General features: G+C 35.1%; 1 protein-coding gene across 23 annotated transcripts in view; it reads left to right on the forward strand.

The window, feature by feature from the left end:
• KANSL1L (KAT8 regulatory NSL complex subunit 1 like) overlaps positions 1 to 11,106 on the forward strand; it is a 126,239-nt gene that overhangs the window by 113,267 nt on the left and 1,866 nt on the right. For 16 of the 23 annotated variants that reach the window (XR_015142580.1, XR_015142564.1, XR_015142579.1 and 13 more), the window contains 6 exons: positions 3,809 to 3,937; positions 5,449 to 5,567; positions 6,313 to 6,437; positions 7,865 to 7,919; positions 9,070 to 9,182; positions 10,124 to 10,286. Coding sequence is in view for 15 of the 23 variants with exons in the window: in XM_086342127.1 (XP_086198253.1) it covers positions 3,809 to 3,937; positions 5,449 to 5,567; positions 6,313 to 6,437; positions 7,865 to 7,919; positions 9,070 to 9,182; positions 10,124 to 10,286 (704 nt within the window). In the remaining 8 variants the exon portion in view is untranslated. Of the gene's footprint in view, positions 1 to 3,808; positions 3,938 to 5,448; positions 5,568 to 6,312; positions 6,438 to 7,864; positions 7,920 to 8,398; positions 9,441 to 10,123; positions 10,287 to 11,106 lie in introns of those variants that run through there. The other 7 variants (XR_015142563.1, XR_015142565.1, XR_015142561.1 and 4 more) reach the window with 4 other exon arrangements.

Genomic DNA, 11,106 nt, shown 5'->3' on the forward strand with positions numbered 1-11,106 from the left:
AAAATATTCTAAAAAAGAGGATGAGTGTGTACACTGCCTAGTGGACAGCAGAGGAAGAGAGGTTAAGGGTGATGGGAAAAGGGCAAAAAGGAACTCCAGTAAGATGGTGATGCCAAGTGTAGCTTTATGTAATACTTAACTGGAATCTAGAGGAAAAGTCAAGTGTTCCAAATCACTGTTTCTCAAGTTTTAATGTGCAAATTACTTTGGGGCTATTGTTAGAATGCAGATTCTAATTCAGTAAGTCTGGAATGGGGTCTGAGATTCTAACAAGGTCCCAGGTGGTTCAGATGCTGTTGGCCCATTATATGTAAGATTTTAAAATGGAAACAACTGCATACCTTGTCATAGCCTGTTATTCTTGCAGGGTAAATTGAAGGTAAATAGATGGTTTTGTGCTTTGCCTCAGATGTTGGATTTATCCTATACTGTGCATTAGAGTTAGCAATTTGACAACTACTCATTTCAGCTAACAACAAAGTAGAGAAAAGACAAAAAATTGAAGATTTGTGTAGTTGCCAGTGGTGAGAAAATACCAAAGCCAACTTAAGGGCCTATACTCATCAAAATATTCAGTCATGAAAAACTAGACACTGGAACTATTTCAGATATGAGGAAACAGAAACCTGTTCACTGAATACAGGATTTTCTGTGAAGAACATTACAGGACTAACTGGTGAAATTTGAGTAAGTTATACAGTTAGCTAACAGCATTAATTCTTGGTTTTGATAGTTGTGTGGCTATGTAAGAGAATGCCCTTATACACTGGCATATTTAGAATAGAGAAGCATCATGTCAGCAACTTAATTTCATTGACAGCCATTGTGGTAAAATGATAATATTTAGGGAATCTGAATTAAAGTGGCACTTGTTGTTACTGCAGGTTTTCTGTAAGTCTGAAATTATGTCAAAATAAAAAGTTTAAAGTGCAGAAACAGCAACAACCCACACAGGTCAGAACCCTAAGGCTCAGCCTTCTTTACCTGCGCTTACCTTATCTAAACCCCACCATCAGTGATCTTACGCTTCAAACCTGCTCCTCTGTATTTCTACCAGTTTAGTCCAAATTAATGAGCCCTTATCTATACTGCTGAAATCAATTATTTGATTTCAATTAATCAAATAATCATTTTCCCCAAATTGATTTGGGGAAATCAATTATTTTCCTAATCAATTATTTTGATTAGGAAATCAATCATTTTGATTGATCAAAACAAATTGACCAATTATTTTCCCCAAATCAATTATTTGGGGAAATAATCAACTTCCTAATCAATTATTTTCCCCAAATCCCTGTAGCAAGTTATATTTTTAAAAAATCAAATTACATGCCTGGCATGTAATTGGCTCTCTATAAATGAAAGGGAGGAAGGGAAGACAGGGAATATGAGAGATACTGGGTCAAAATATATTTTAGGATGGAATTCGGATCTGGGTAAGCAAGCTGAAAGGCTGGGGTTACTACTACAATGAGCATAGGTAAAGAGAATGTGTGTTACACTCTGAATTATATTTCCTATTTCAAGAGTCCATTATAATGTTACAAATTACCAAAGAGTAAGAGGGAGAAAAGTGTAATGAAACTTTTGAATAAAATTAAATTAAAAGGATCACTTTAGTAAAGGTTAAGGTTTCTTCACAAAGTCTGATGTGCTTTTATGAGACAAGGTGGGTGGTGAATTCCTTTAGAAGAGATGGGTTGAATTTACCTGGATTTTTCTTGAAAATACTCTGGAAAACAATAGTGGTGGACACTGTGGGAACACCAATACATGCCAGGTGTTTTAAAACCCAACTCACAATTCTAGATACACCTTTGTAGAAATGAACTTTAGAATTATGCCTGCTATGTTATTTACTATTTAACATTTTTCTCTGCATTATTTTTCTTGGGTAGAAATCTTTGAGGGAGTAGGTAGAAACCTTAGGATCTTGTTTAGTTTTCCATGAATGCTTTAAGTCACCATTTTTCTCCTGCATTTGCTTTTATGTCAATCTGATTCTCACTCCTTTGTGATAATTTCCCCCTTCTCTGGTAATTTTTAGGATGTCTTCATACTGATGTTTGGGTTTTTTCCCCCCCATTTGCTTTGATGCTCGAGTTACTGAAACCTTAGGGTTACTATTGTGTAAATATTTTTGGTTATTGCTTCTTCCAATATTGCCTCTCATTCATTCTATCCTTTCCAATTTTTTACCCTCTTTTGGTTTGTCCTCGTCCAGAAATTTTTTTCCTGTTTCCATCACTGTTCCTTTGAGTTTTAGAATTACTGTTCCAATTCATTGATCTTGATTTTTAGTTATATCCATTCTGTTATTCAGGCCAATGAGCAGTGATTGTGTTCAATTATCCTTTCCATTTCTGAGGTCTCTTTGGAGAGGCCTTTTGCCTTTCTCTTGGCAATATTATTTTGAAGACTTGTAAATTTGTATTCTGTGAACCCATTAGATATTTCTTGAGAAAACTTTTACACTTGTTGCTATTACTTCTTGTTGGAGTCTTGTGTTTTCATCTCTAAAGTTCGTGTTGACTGTTAAGATTGTTTCGCCACTGCTTGAGATCCTCCTCATGGAAGAGGAAAAAATTTACACTCAGTATTGTTTTCAGAGGCAGTTATGGATGGGCAGGACATGTTTTCAAAGTGGGGCACCTGGGCATTGCCTTATCTATCCACCCATCCATTTCTCTGCTGAAGCTTCAAGGATCCTGGCTGTGTTAGTATGTGTAGTCATTCTACAGGTAATTCTACTACAGGTAATTGTTTCTTTCCTCCAGATTCAGAGCTCCTTTGATGATCACACTTTTGCGGCAGTACTCTCTTGTGCTTTTGCAGTTTGCTCTTCAAATTTCTTAAGGTATTAGGCTTTCAGAGATTGTTCAGAAATTGTTCTACTTAAAAGTTTCATTTTTTAACATGCTAATATGGATGTAAATGTGTAGATCTGTGCATCTATGTGTAAAAGTTTTGTCTATCATTTTTAGGGTGCTTTGCCATCATGAAATCTTAGTCGCTGTCACTGTTGGCAGACCATCCATACTCTTTTTTTCAGTGTTGGTTAGAATTTGTCACTTAAGCCATCCTTTCCACATCTCCAAACATTTCAAAAAAAGAAGCCAATTTGGTTATTAATCCAGCATTGCAAATATAGGGTTTAGACAGAAAACAGTAATGATGAAACTAACATTTATTGCATACTTAGGTCAGAAATCCTTCTAGTGACCACTACAGGAATTAACTCACTCAATCCTCATAATCCCACAATAGCTATTATCCCTATTTTACAGTTCAGGCAGCTGATGCAGATAGATATTAAATGACTTCAAAGTTTTAAAAATTCATTGCTTTAAAAAGAATGGCACTAGGCACTGTCAAGAGTTTGATGAAATCTGGTTATTGCTCTCAAGAGATCCCAGTCTCTTATGATTCTGTAATCTTACTTAGTCCTGAACTGTTACCAGATCTAAGGGTGAGCATAAACTAACTTAATGATTCAGAGGAAGTTCAGTCAAGATTTACAGATCTGAACATATCTTCTCTGTAAAAGTTCCTAACTTAGAAGACAGAAGAGATCACCTTTCCTCTTCAAATAATGGAGAAACTATAGGAATTGGGGCACTTCATGAAGATGTTTTTAATAAATCTTACTCTATTATTTTCAGCTTAGGGGTATTTCATCTTCATATGTTATTTATGTCATTTTGAACTGGTATATCAATATTCTGCAATGTTATAAAGTAAAAGCAAGTTAACATGTTCATCATACTTGTGTTAAGGAACTAAAATTTCATTTTTCTTTCCATTTTAGTACGTAATACTTCTCTGAATCAATGGAGAAATGGATATTCCTCTATATGCAAGCCTCAAATAGAGTCAGAATCTTCTGTGCAGCTATTACAGGGAAGAAAGAAAAGACACTTGAGTGAAACAGCAATAGGTAAGTTCAAATGAGGACATGAGCACCAGTAGTAAAAACTGAAAATAATAAAATTCTGATCTCCAAAAGCCCTGCCTCATGGAAGTAATAACCCAGAAGTCACTAATTACACAAAACATCCATGGTTCTATGAACACCAAACAGCAAATTCATGTCGTCAATTCAGAATTATGTAGACTGGGATTCCATCCACTTTATGGAAATTAAGAATTTCCTTCCTATGTTTCCTAACCGGAGTTATTTTCTACCAACTGTTCTCCTGGATGGGACTTCAGTCTCTAGCACTGTGCTCTGGACTCAGAACGTGTTAGTACAAGGTTGTCCTTTAGAGATTACCATACCTGGTTCCTTTTGTGGAGATGCTGATTTGCTGCAGCTTCTTCAGAATTTTGATAAACTGGATGAGATGCATCTAAGTAACTCAGCCACCTAGCTGAATTGCCCTTAAGACCTTACAGTGCCAAGATGAAGAGAGATACCTTTGAAACTAGAACTCTGCTAGTAACACAAAACTTAACTGGGATGATGTGTATTAAATAACAAATAATCTGTATACTCTGTTGGATCTTATTCATTGTTCTAGAGGCTCTAACATTATGTACGTTAGTGAAGTATGCCCTAGGTACAGTATGTCAGTATACCCAATAAATTAGAAACTATACCCAAGATGTACTGAACTATATTATACATGGTGGATTTAACATGAATACAAGAACACCACAGGTAAAATGCTATACTACAAAGGAACTAGACAGCTCTGTATGCAACAACCATTTTTAATGCATGGATACCGATTTGAATAAACAGCTAGCTAGAAAGGATGTTTTTAAACAACTGGAATAATATATAGACTGTATTAAATTTTATGTTACACAGGAAGTTATTTTTCAAGATATGTGGTAATATAAACAAGGGCAGTATGAGAATAAACATATACGCACAAATAGAGACCCAAAACAAATGGAAAAAAGGAACACGGAAGAAAACAGAAAATAAAGTTGGAAATAATCTTATAATCAGTATCTTGAAAGTTTCATTCCTGAAATAGGGTGTTATTTAAAAACAGAGTAAAAGGAAACAAGAACTTTTAGAAATTAGTACTTTAATAGAGAAACATACTCAGAAATCAAGTCAGAAGTTAAGAAAATCTTCCAAAAAGTCGATCATAAAGTCAAAGACATTTTAAAAATGAAAAACTAGAGAAGAAAATTACCAGGTAAATCTTAGAAGTTCAACAGCTGAATAAGAGTTACAGAAAGCACGAACATAGTAAAGGGAGATGAGATTAAAGAAATGATATACTGGGTATAAACTGTCAAGACTCCAGAAAATGGCAAGTGTGACTGAGATTTTTATAAAATTTCCTTCGTTTTGTTTTTTGATACATGAATTTAAAAAATTAAAATCAATAAACTGATCAAGACTCACATTACCAAACTAGGAAAACAGAAATTCTGATACTTTCCAGTTACATTTAATGTATGACACTCTCAATGGTCTTTCCATGGCAGGAGAAAGAACTAGATTTGAAGAATTTGCTTTTCAGCGCACAGAACCAGGATCCCAAAGCACTTTTACTGCAGTTACTAATGTCAATGTTCTATCCAGAACCCAGAATTCATCATCACAAGTAGGTTTTTGGACAGTGAACTTTCAAGTTGCTTTACAGACTTAAGCTCACGCATCTGGTGGGTGGTGGGGGGGGACCTAAACAGGATATTTTGTTAACAGCTTTATTTACTAGCACATAATTAGCGTATTTAAATTATCTTACTAAGAAACAATATATTGATTAAATTTTATTAGGGAGCTAATTGTTCATTAATTCTTGACTATGGTTTTTTTGTGTGTGTTAAAAACTAGTGAGGCTAAGTAAGAATCCAGCACTTGTGTTATTCTTACATTGTTTTGTGTTTTGTTATCTGGTCGGGAGCAGAGGTCAAAACATGGGCGGATTTAGAAAAACAGCATGACGCTCAGGGCCTAGGAACACATAAATGAAGACTGTAAAAATAATCTTCATTAAATGGCTCACCAAACATTTTACCTCATAGTTCTTCCTAATAAAAACGAGTTGGCTCAAAGATTTCACTGTCATTTAGGGTGCTTTAGAGTACCTTTTCTGCTAAGAGTTTTGTATTTTAAGGCATTCATATTTTTTAATGGTTTTAAAAACAGACTTGAATGTGTGCACACACAAATGTACTGTTTCATAGAAGTTATGTATATTTGTTTTTCTTAATATCTTATGGTCAGATTTTATAATATATTTATAAAACTTAGAGGCACTCCATATTTTCTTTATATACTCATAAAAGGAGTATCAGCATACATAACCAAAACTGTTGTCAAACTACTGTAATCCTGTCTTGCAGAATACGGCACGACGAAGATTGCGAAGTGAGAGCTCTTATGATATAGATAATATTGTGATCCCCATGTCGTTAGTGGCCCCAGCTAAATTAGAGAAGCTCCAATATAAGGAAATACTTACTCCAAGGTATGTATACTTACATCCTTTAATTTTCCTTTCTTGAATAACTTTCAGTGAAGTTAAAATTTTTATTTAACGTAAACAAGATGCTGCTTTCTGCCTTTATCCCATTTATATGGTTACATGGAGGGAAGACAGTGAAAGAAACCTTTACATTACTCATGCTGAAAAATAATGCCATATAGTAACGCAGCTTTATTTCTCAGGTTTTAATAAGAAAGGGAAATTCTTAAGATTTACTTACTTTAGTACTTTTGAGTATTTTTTCATTCAACATTTAGTCTTCTATGGTGTACATGGCACTAAAAGGTACTTTAGGGATGTAAATAATTCCATTAACGATCTTTGCTCTTTAAAATGGAGATTTGCACAGAGTTCAAAGAAAGCAACTACCACTCCTGTGACAACAAAATATTCTCATGTATCTCCAGGTCCGCAATACACACGTCAAATATCAAGAAGAGTGGGAAGACCTAGGAGTGTATTAGGAAAAGGGAGTGGGGCAGAAGGAGAAAGTGTGTGTTCACACAGGAAGACCATAACTCAGGCACAGGAGCAATCATGCAAGGCTAAGCCAGAGACTAAGGTTTTGTTTAGAGTGATAAACGAAATGAAGGCTCAAAAGTAAACTGGAACCAGGTTGTGGATGTCCTTGAATACCATACACAGATCTATCTCCTGGCAGCCAACTTAGTCAAATTTTTTAGTGATAATGAAAGCACTTTCAAGATTATAAATCTGGAACCAAGAAGTAGATATAGAAAAGGATGGAAACAAGACAGCTGATGACAACTGCAGTTATTCCTACCCATCTCTATTCTAGCTAAATTGATCCTTTTATTCATAATTGCTTTGAGGCAGTGAGAGAACTCCTAATACTCTAGCAAGTATTAGAGGAATTCCTACAGAGAATCTGTTGATACACTGTATATTAAGTAAAAACAACACTTGGTGGTTACAAGTTCTATAGCAACAGTCTTTCCAGTTTCCAGTGGTAGGCTGGAGCTCGCTGGTTGACCTGGTTTTTAATATACAAGTCCTGTGATGCGAGGCCATGATGGGAGTCTTCACACAAACAAACTGGCAAATGCTATAAATCACAGCTTTTTTCCTTTTTATTTTCTGTGCCAGTTTATCAGCATACCACTAACTCATTTCAAAATTAGTACATTCTTAGATATAAAATGCAACTATGTAGAAGAGACTGTTTATTGAAAGGCCCAAAGCAAAGCCTCGTCTTCTCCTTGTCCCCTTCTCATGGTACAAGTATTTTGTCTCTTTTGAAAAATGAAGTACTAAAATACTACAACCAGTTGAATTATGGAAATCCCAAAGAAAGAAAACACTACTATATTGGTTGTGCTTATAGAATAAAATTGCTACATTTAGATAGATTAAGAAAAGCTATTTGAAATTGGTTCTATCTTCAACAGCTGGAGGATGGTTGTTCTTCAGCCTTTGGATGAATATGATTTAGGTGAAGAAGAGGTAAGTTGCCTTTCACTCATGGGATAATTGCACTTATTATGAAGACTGCTTAATTTCTTTTCCATGTGCTTAATTTGACATTTGAGGAACTAAATGGAACTATAAGCCCTCTTTGATTTTTTATTTTCAAAACTTATGAAAAGTTCCTCACTAAAGGTATTAATTTGATTAGGAAAGTGTGTTGTACAAATTTGCCTACAAAGACAACATGCATAAAAAATAAACAAAAGCAAAAATAAAACATACCATTTCCATACATGAGTTGTTGAAATACTGAACTTACATGAGTATCTGTATTCACTTCCACTATTAGTCATATTTTTCTGCATGAAATTTAGTCTTGTATGGGAGTCTAGGGCAGTTCTCAATCAATACTGAGTTTTACAGTGAAATACTCATAGGAAGTACAATAACCTCACATCATTTTCAAATCAGGCTGTGTCACCAAATGAATTATGAAAACTTTTTTTTTTTTCCAGATTTTTGGAACCACAGGAAAGGGACTATGGACCTGTAAGGATAAAATTTACATTAAGACAAGAAAAATTATAGAGAAAAATACTATATAGCCAAACTAATTCCAAAGTGACAGTCTGAAGAGGCAGTATTATGTAAAAGACATTGTTTCTATTACATTCTATGCCAACTGATATCATTTTTCAGCTACCAAAATTTGCTTTTTAATGCCTTTCCCTCTTTTAATGCACCCTAGTTCAGAATGATTCTAGCCAGAAACACCACAACCAAAGCTTTAGAAATCTATTAAACTAATTCCCGTATCTCAGTTTTACTTTCCTTGATATTACTATGTTTCATCAACAGTATACTCCGTAAGAAGCAATCAATACAAAGGTTTGAATGAATAAAGCATGAAGGATATTTTATGTAAATATAAAAAAAACCATTGTGAACCTATGTGTATTCAGGGTACCTATTAAGAACTCTAGGTAAGTCTTCAAACATGACCCGGAGGTGAAAAAGTTTCAAACTCCTCTTTTTAGGAATCTGAATCTCCTCTCATATGTTCTCATGACTTAGACTGCATTTATTGTTGTTTTCTTCCTATTGTTCTCTTTATGAGGAACTGTGACACCTGTTCTCATTTCAGAATGTTTCTGACCAAAGCAAAACTTTTCATTTCTAACTCCAGATAGAAAATCTCTCTGATGAAGTCTTCTCCCTAAGACACAAAAAGTATGAAGAGAAGGAGCAAGCCAGATGGTCACTATGGGAACAAAGCAAGTGGCAGAGAAGAAACAGCAGGCAGGTGTTGAACTATACTCAGGCTACTTACATGATGAAGAGTTTTGTGTCTTACTCCACTCTATTTCTCATGCTAATTGTCAGCATCGGTAATAGACTTAACTGAGCAAATAATGTGAAAATTCTCCATAAAAAGGTCATTTCAGTGTACTATAATGGTGGACCTAACACTAGTGATTAGAATCTGAGTGAGCTGTAACACAACTACTTCAAAAGTATTTTTCTTAAAAAAGAACCAAAAAAAGACCCTTAAAAACCTATCTAGGGTAAAAAGCAAATAGCCTGAAATACTTTGAACATGACTTTGAAGGAAGGGGGAATAAATCCTAAAAACATAATGTATTTGAGAAAAACCCTGATATTTTATGTTTAATTGGACTATTTTTTGATATAGTCAAAACTTAAAACATAAGATCATGTTGAAACCTAGTAGTCACTGTAGTGTGGGGGCCTCATTTCACACGTTTAAAACACATTTCTCTGTTTAAGTCAAGATATTCAGATGATTTGTTGTTGATCCTTATTCTAAGAGTTATCCTAACATACCTGAGATTCTATTCTCAACTTTCTCTACATTACAGAGATACAGTTTTCCAGAAGTACACAGGAAAATGTGAATTGAGTTCTTCATGGATGACATTACAATAATCATAGATACTCAGGGAACTCGGGATAAGAGTCAAGTTAACTATCTTTTCCTGTTTTCTGGAAAACAAACAAAAAATACCACCAAACAAAACTACTTATAATAATTTGGCAAGATTCCCTGAAGTACCATTTAAATAAAAGCCTTTGAGATGTGAGGATAACATGGGGAAAATCAGCAGATGAATTTTTAAAAATCTTTTGGGCAGAACTGTTTAAAGAAGTTACCAAGTTAAATGGACTTATGAACTACACTTTAGGTTGTTTATAAAATGTTTTCTTGATTTTCTTGCTAGAGCTTACCCTAAAAATGTTGAAGGACAAGATCTACTTTTGAAAGACTGCCCTTATGATTTCAGTGGTGGGCAGCACTGCACAGTGGGGAGTCCTGCTGAGCCTCCTTCAGAGAGCCAGGCTCCCAGTGCACACGGCTCACCTTCACTGAGTCAAGAGACCAAGGTGAGAGTATTCTATGTAACTGTTAAAACTTCCTTAATTGACTTTCAAAAACTTGTTTATAGAATTGTTTGCTGCTGACAAAGGATTCATCATTACGTAACACATTCAGTGCAACAGTCCAGTACAGAAGGCTGGGTGTAGGAACCAGAGGATCCATATTCCAGCATTCAAGTTCCATCACTAACTACAGATACTTCCCCCTTTTATGAAACACATGTATGTGTGTGCTCAGTCATGTCTAACTCTTAGCGACCCCATGGACTATCGCCCCACCAGGCTGCTCTGTCCATGAAATTCTCCAGGCGAGAATACTGGAGTGGGTTGCCATTCCCTTCTCCAGGGGATCTTCCCTACCCAGGGATCGAACCTGTGTCTCCTGCATTGCAGGCAGATTCTTTACTGCTTGAGTCATCGGGGAAGCCCTTTTATGTAACATGCCAAAACCTAATTCCACCTATTCACTTATTGTTAGAAAAAGGGAATTCTATCAAAGTTTATTACAAACCTAATTGGATTAAATAGAATGTTACCTGGCACATGGAAAGGTTAGTTATTTCTCTTCCCCTTAGAAAAGAGTTTGTCTCCCCATTTGTCCAGTTTTAACCTCAATAGGAGTGCTTTCTACACTGCATCTATACAGCTCTTGCACTGTTTTTCATCAGTAGATATTGGAAAAGAAGAATGTCTAGAATCAAGAGAGTAGAGATAATAGAATTTAAGAGGCAAATCATAGAAAGCTCAAAGAAAAGTTAATAGGTGTCTATAATAATGATGGAATGAAAATGGAGATACTGAAGTAGATGACCCAAACACATTTAAG

This window comes from Bos grunniens, chromosome 2, assembly GCF_055505025.1.
Source record: "Bos grunniens cultivar Pamir isolate PY7600 chromosome 2, Bosgru_T2T1.0, whole genome shotgun sequence".
Classification (NCBI taxonomy): domain Eukaryota; kingdom Metazoa; phylum Chordata; class Mammalia; order Artiodactyla; family Bovidae; genus Bos; species Bos grunniens.